Source organism: Limulus polyphemus, unplaced genomic scaffold (assembly GCF_000517525.1).
Source record: "Limulus polyphemus unplaced genomic scaffold, Limulus_polyphemus-2.1.2 Scaffold355, whole genome shotgun sequence".
Classification (NCBI taxonomy): domain Eukaryota; kingdom Metazoa; phylum Arthropoda; class Merostomata; order Xiphosura; family Limulidae; genus Limulus; species Limulus polyphemus.
Window position 1 is genome coordinate 320,755 of NW_013665965.1, and position 6,932 is coordinate 327,686.

The window sequence follows — 6,932 nt, forward strand, 5'->3', positions numbered from 1 at the left end:
ATCTGAAATGATGCTAAACAGCAGTAGTTCTATAGCCTCATCTGAAATGATGCTAAACAGCAGTAGTTCTATAGCCTCATCAGAAATGACAAAAACTTTCCCTTTATGAACTTCAATTTTTTTTTTTGCAAAAGAAAACCATCATAATGGGTCAATTTTTGTTTAAAAGTTTTTTCTAATAATCATTTTGAAATTACATATACAGATGGAATACTACAAAGAAAAAATTTAATGTTAAAAGTTGATTGCGCATCTATCAGTAGATAATTTATTCAAAATCCAAGTCTCATTACGTTTTGGTTAATAAATGTGCTTTTGTACGAATGTAGACTTTATAAACAGTGTATTAATTCAGGGTATTAAAAAATCACATTATTATCTGTTTATAAATAATATTTGTTTATAAAGTTGTTTTGAAGTAACGGGAATAAACGAATTACATTCAAAAGCGATTTGTAAAAGCAATCGTCAAAAGCTCTTGCGTTTTTGTAAAATACAGATATAAGCAACACTGAATATTATTTAAATACGTTTATAAAAAAAAGTTATACATTTTTTTGTAACCACTAAGACATTCAAACTAAGCTGCATATAACTTTATATATATCTTAAAATATGAATCTGCTATGCCTTAGCTGTTCTTAGGAATAAAACACGTCAGAAAAGCTTTAAAAAAAGGTCGTCGGAACATAAGACATCTTGTACAGTTCATATAGTGTATAAAGATACCTTCAGATTCTTTAAATACGTCATGAGTTTCCTCTGCACGTGACTGTTGTCTAGATAGAGGAGTCGTCAACACCTTTTGCATCAATCCTGTCAAACTTGCTAACTGGTGTTCCATAAACTCCATTCTTTTCCTGATTGGTAAAATTAGTGGTAAAACTGGATACATTTTATCGAAACGATTCAATACAAAAACTATTTCAAATTGTGTTAAATGTTAATAATATTTTATACATATTGATCATTTTATGTGAGGTATTGAAGAATGTTTTAAGTATACGTTGTAGTTTAAGTAGAGCTGAGAGAGTAAAGCAAGGTTCTACTCTGATAAGATGAAACTAAAAGACATTGTTAGGCAGTTTTGGCATATCCTTTAATTGCTTTAATTTTTAATTTTTCAAGTTTCAAGTAAAAGTTCGTAATTCAGAAAATATATGAAGCATATCAACCGTTTAGTTTAAACTTTGAAACCAGGTTTTTGAAGGAGTATTATGTAAAACTTATTTCCTGCTATCACTCAAACAACAAGTAGATAACTAGGCACATTTTAGATCAAATAATGTTTTACTTCTAGAGTATTTATTTCGGATATTCCCGCCAAACTACACAAGGGCAATTTGCGCTAGCTGTTCCTAATTTTTTGTTTGTTTTGGTTATAACAAAACTAATAATATTATTTGTTGCCGTCTTTAATTTTAGATTTTTGACTAGAGAAGGCAGCCGGTCGGCAACACCCACCACCAACTCTGAGTTACTCTTTTTACTATCAAATAGTGAGATAAACCGTCATATTATAATACCCCCAACACCTGATAGGCCGTGCATGTACGGCACCAAGTTTTGATTCCGCGATCTGCAGATTGTGGGGGAAGGCATCCTAAACACCAGGCCAAGCCCTGCCTTTCCTAGTTGTGTTATGATAGATTGAAGGAAACAAATACTTGTCACCAGCATCTACCAGCAACTCTTAGGCTATTCTTGTCTAAATTACTAGTGGGATTTTACCTTTACCCTTATAACACACCCACGGCCCCAAAATGTGACGCGCAATCTATTTTCTCATAATGGTACACGAACTATAGACCCTGGAATCCACAGTCCGGCACGGTAACCACTAGACTCTACCTGATATTACTGGACAATACGATCATCTGTTCAGTAAAGGTAATATCAATACGTAAACAATATATTTCAATATCAAATTACGAAATTAGTTGTTAAGAAATGGCTCTTCTTAAGGCTTAACTGTTAGCGCAATTACTAAACAAATATACATTGAAGTAAAATCATATTCAAGCTTCAGTTATAACGTTTTATAATATACAATCACTAGGACATCTTTTGAGTGTATGTGTAGTATAAAATGTGTGCCAGAAATATTGATTACAATTGTAATATTCATCAAGGCTGAGTTGAAATTCTTTCTTTTTTCAATAGCGTATCATTTTTAGCTTTTAAAGCGATTAAAGCTTTTATTTCTACTAACACTAGATTCTTAAAGTCTGTTAGAAATAAACGTATATCTCATTCGTTCTAAAATATTTTTCAAAATTATAGTACTATTATGTTTGAGTTTATAGATTAAAACATGGAGAGAAGTAAGCATACCAAGTAAATTTTAATGCACGTTTTATATGTATACGTAATTTTTAAAGTAATACAGCCCTTACTTCACATGCCTGGTCTCCTCATCGATTACGGGAGTTACGCTCCGAGATCGTGGTCTGTATACCTGGCTTCTGTAGTACGAAGGATCCTCATACCAGGAGGCGCTGTAACCACCAAATGAACTTTGATGTTGTATTCTTCGCGGAGAAGCAGAATAACTTATCGATGACGGTTTACGTTCAGGAGATGAATCATAAGCCGATTCATAACCTCGTTCACAGGCAGAAATGTACTGGCTCTGCCCCATAGTTGGATAGGGATGATCAGGAGTAGTGGAGTAAGCTCCTTGTGGCTCATAGCGAGGCTCTAAAAAAAGACTCGGATTATTAATTTTTAATTATCGAAAAGTAAGAAATACTTAAAATATTAGAGTATAGAAAAATAACTTCTTCATCGTTGCTTCAATAGCAGTGATCAGTGTAATAAGCACTACAAAATATTAGAGTATAAAAAAAGAACTTCTTCATCCTTGCTTCAATAGCAGTGATCAGTGTAATAAGCACTACAAAATATTAGAGTATAGAAAAATAACTTCTTCATCCTTGCTTCAATAGCAGTGATCAGTGTAATAAGTACTACAAATCCCAACATCGCTGCACAGTGCCTTCATCACTACATATCCAAATAATGATGCATAGTGCCTTCATCATTACATATACCAAAATTTTTGTACAGCTTTTTTATCAATACACATCCTAACACTGTTGCACAGTTATTTCATCACTACATATCCCAACAATGATGCACAGTGCCTTCATCACTACATATTCCAATGTCATCTCACATTGGTAGTGCCATCCTCACCATACAATTATTTCTTTACTACATAGTGTTCTCATCACTACATAGCCCTTTAGTATTATATTAAACACTATTGGAGTTTCACCACGTCATTAAAGTTCATGACGCCACGTCATGTTGTGCTCCTTTTTTAGTGACCATATTGACAATAGTCTTGCAGTAAAATTTCCATTGAGAATAGCTCCGTTGTAAGGCTGTCATTTCCAAAGCACACCAGACCTCTCTGCAGGCATTTCCGTAACCCATATAGCGTACGAGAATGACTATATACCAAAACCAGTTTCAACAGCCCAATCACATAGACGCTATGATCTGGGACAGTAACGGTATTTTTCGTATGGAATAGTATGAATACACATTTCATTCTTCAACTGCTTGAGGTATGTGACGGTTAAACGTACTGTTGTTTAAGATACGAAGACAGATTTTGCCACTGACCATTGAGTTCGAGGATTTTCACCTGTTATAAGACGCCGCACTTTGCTTGCAATGTCCGGTGTATGACTTGTTTAAGGTATATTTCTGGATGGTCCTAGTACCCCAAATTCATCCATATTTCTTTGTTTTCAAATACCTTTAAGTACAAGGGATATATCCGACTTGGAAATTCTAAATCCTTGATTTAAGCGCATCTTTATTATTTGAGTGCATGAATATTTTGCCTAGGACAGAGCAGTTGCATACGCTTCCCAAAAGCAATCAATTTTCGGTGGTATCACACTATCAAATAATGTCAAGATATAGTTCTGATACATTCCATTCCACCGCGACGTGCTGATTTCTGTTTAAGTTCTTGTTAATATAAGCACTCAACCCTGTAAATAGGGCTCTCATTACTCCATAATCAATTATTGTCTAGCACCCTCATCACTTCGTAACAATTTCATTACCGTTTGGGGTTTGATTTTTCGTGACAGACAAGACGCAGAAACTCTATTGTATAGCTTTACTCGAAAGCAAGGAAATAAAACAAAAGATGAATTGAAACATAAAGCATCGTCCTTGTTATCGTTAAGCGCAAAGCTACACAAAGAGTAACTATGCTCTTTCTACTGTGGTTATCGAAACCTGATTTCTGGTTTAATAAGCTGAGCCACTAGGGGGCAATATAAAGTACAAATACAAAATACAGTTTTCAAATAATATTCTTTCTTTTAAAATAACCAACTTTAAAAACAGAGTATTTATATTTGAATCGTGAGAAATATAAGTTATAAAGCATAATAACATACGAAAATAATGAGTTTTGAGAGCCTTACAAGGCCTACTTTTTAGATGGCAAAAGCTACTTAGAGCTTGGTATTTTGTCAAATAAATCTTATCAGATTTAGCGAAACAGGGTGTATGCTGTTATAAATTAAAATTATCAAAGATTTGAGGTGCTTTAGAGTTAATTATCACTACTAATGTTATTTTTACTTTTCCTAAATATTTTCTGCGATCAGTATGTGTAACTGATGAATGGGATGTGTTTTGGCGTTGTAAGTCCGTAAACTTACCGCTGACCCACTGAGGGAAATTCAAATTTTGATAAGTATTTTAACCTTAATTATTTGGTAACAAATAAAAGGAGAGCTGTTCGAACGTTTATGTAATGGATTCACTTAAACTTTCTTCATCTAAACATTTTAGAGAGAGCCTAGAATGTCTTGAGTGGAATCCACAGTTGAGGCGCTCTTATCACCATAAAACCATTTTTTCAATATTTCATTAAAAGTCTTACTTTACTCACTTGAAATAGTAATGATTAAAATTTATCAAGACTTAATGAGTTGCAGTATTAACATTCTATATTACAGAATTTCATATACAAAATACTATATATTTAAATCAATCATTAACGGCGATGCATTGAATATCTTACTATCGTTATTTTGTTGGAAGAATGGATTTGCTTACCAGTACCAGAAATGTGTTGAGTCCTCTTTCTCCATTCAGAGGGCGCTGGGGAGTAGCATCCTAAAGATGGAGCTTGAGTTACATCTGCTGTCATCATTGTGGATGGAGGTGGGTAAGGACTAACCCTACCGTGCGGTCCTGACGGTGCTGGAGGCTGTAAGCTCTGCTGAAAGTGAAAAAGATAGGAAACTAAGGTAGTAAAAAATTTCAACAAACTAGAATATAATACTTGTAACATCTTTTGTTAAACCGTTATAATATTTAATGAATGGAAAACAACAGAACAGAAATGAGCGTCTTCGGGACAAACAGCGTGAGAGCTCACTCCCTCATTGGCATTTTCAAGTAAGATAGGGATATTAATGACATCAAAAATAGCATAAATTATTGTTCATACGTTTGTTATAGTTCAGCTAGATGACAAAATAAAATGAAAGTATCCCATGGCAACTATGACGCTCTAAAAAACACAATAGAAACCTCATGCAACCTGGCACTTACAATTAAACACAAAACACTAAGGCTTATGGAAAAAATATAATCTAACAAACAGTATATATTGTAAACTAGAAGACCAATGAAACAGTTTTAAGTGACAAACGGAAATAAATGAATAATGTGAAAAACAAACAAAAGAGTGATACCCTCAAATTTCAAAATATTATCAAAAAAATAGCAGTATGGAGACAAACAGGTATTTAAGAGGAAACATTTTTCCAGAAAGAAAAAAAAACAAGTGATAATGACGAAACGTAAGGAAATATAATTCTAAAAACAGCATAGCTGAAAGATTCGCTTTAAATGTGTCAGAACCTTGAATTAAATTTCATTTTACAAAATATAGAGATATGGAATAAAACAACAAGAGATAACGTGAAATTTGTGAATAATCTTATACAAAATAGCACGTTGTAAGCAACTACACAAATTTGAGTAATATATATTTTATGAATCTCGCACTTTCTAAAACAATTTCTACAATAATAAAGGGCCCGGCATGGCCAGGTGGTTAGGGCGCTCGACTCGCAATCTGCGGGTCGCGGGTTCGAATCCCCGTCCCACCAAACATGCTCGCCCTTTCAGCCGTGGGGGCGTTATAATGTGACGGTCAATCCCACTACTCGTTGGTCAAAGAGTAGCCCAAGAGTTGGCGGTGGGTGGTGATGACTAGCTACCTTCCCTCTAGTCTTACACTGCTAAATTAGGGACGGCTAGCGCAGATAGCTCTCGTGTAGCTTTGCGCGAAATTCAAAAACAAACAAACAAACAATAATAAAGGCTTTTGACAAGGTTATAATACAACATTTTAGTCTGTAATTTAAAACTTCCGCTCATCTTCTAAGATATCAGTGTCCAATAATTAAGACGGTGTAGTTATGAACGATTAACCAACAAACATCCAATACATGCTTAATCATGAACAATTAACCAACAATTAATATCCAATACAGGTGATCTATTCTTGAACGAGTAAGTTACAGATATCCAGTACAAAAAGTTTAATCATGAACAATTAACCAACAATTAATATCCAATACAGGTGATCTATTCTTGAACGGGTAACTTACAGATATCCAGTACAAAAAGCTTAATCATGAACAATTAACCAACAATTAATATCCAATACAGGTGATCTATTCTTGAACGAGTAACTTACAGATATCCAGTACAAAAAGTTTAATTATGAACGATTAACCTAAACATATCCAGTAAAAATGATCTAATCAAAGATTAATCTGTAAATATCCAATGCGGGGAATCTAATCGTGATCATTTGAGCTATAAGCATCTAGTACATCATGAGTAATTGATCTCTAGACTTCCAGTACAGAAGGGAG

General features: G+C 34.0%; 1 protein-coding gene across 1 annotated transcript in view; it reads right to left on the bottom strand.

The window, feature by feature from the left end:
• LOC106457642 (coiled-coil domain-containing protein CG32809-like) overlaps nucleotides 1-6,932 on the bottom strand; it is a 395,034-nt gene that overhangs the window by 68,261 nt on the left and 319,841 nt on the right. The window contains exons 8-10 of the mRNA XM_022383642.1: nucleotides 5,095-5,260; nucleotides 2,397-2,700; nucleotides 730-860 (exon numbers count right to left, since the gene is read on the bottom strand). Of these exons, the coding sequence (XP_022239350.1) occupies nucleotides 730-860; nucleotides 2,397-2,700; nucleotides 5,095-5,260 (601 nt within the window). The remainder of the gene's footprint in view (nucleotides 1-729; nucleotides 861-2,396; nucleotides 2,701-5,094; nucleotides 5,261-6,932) is intronic.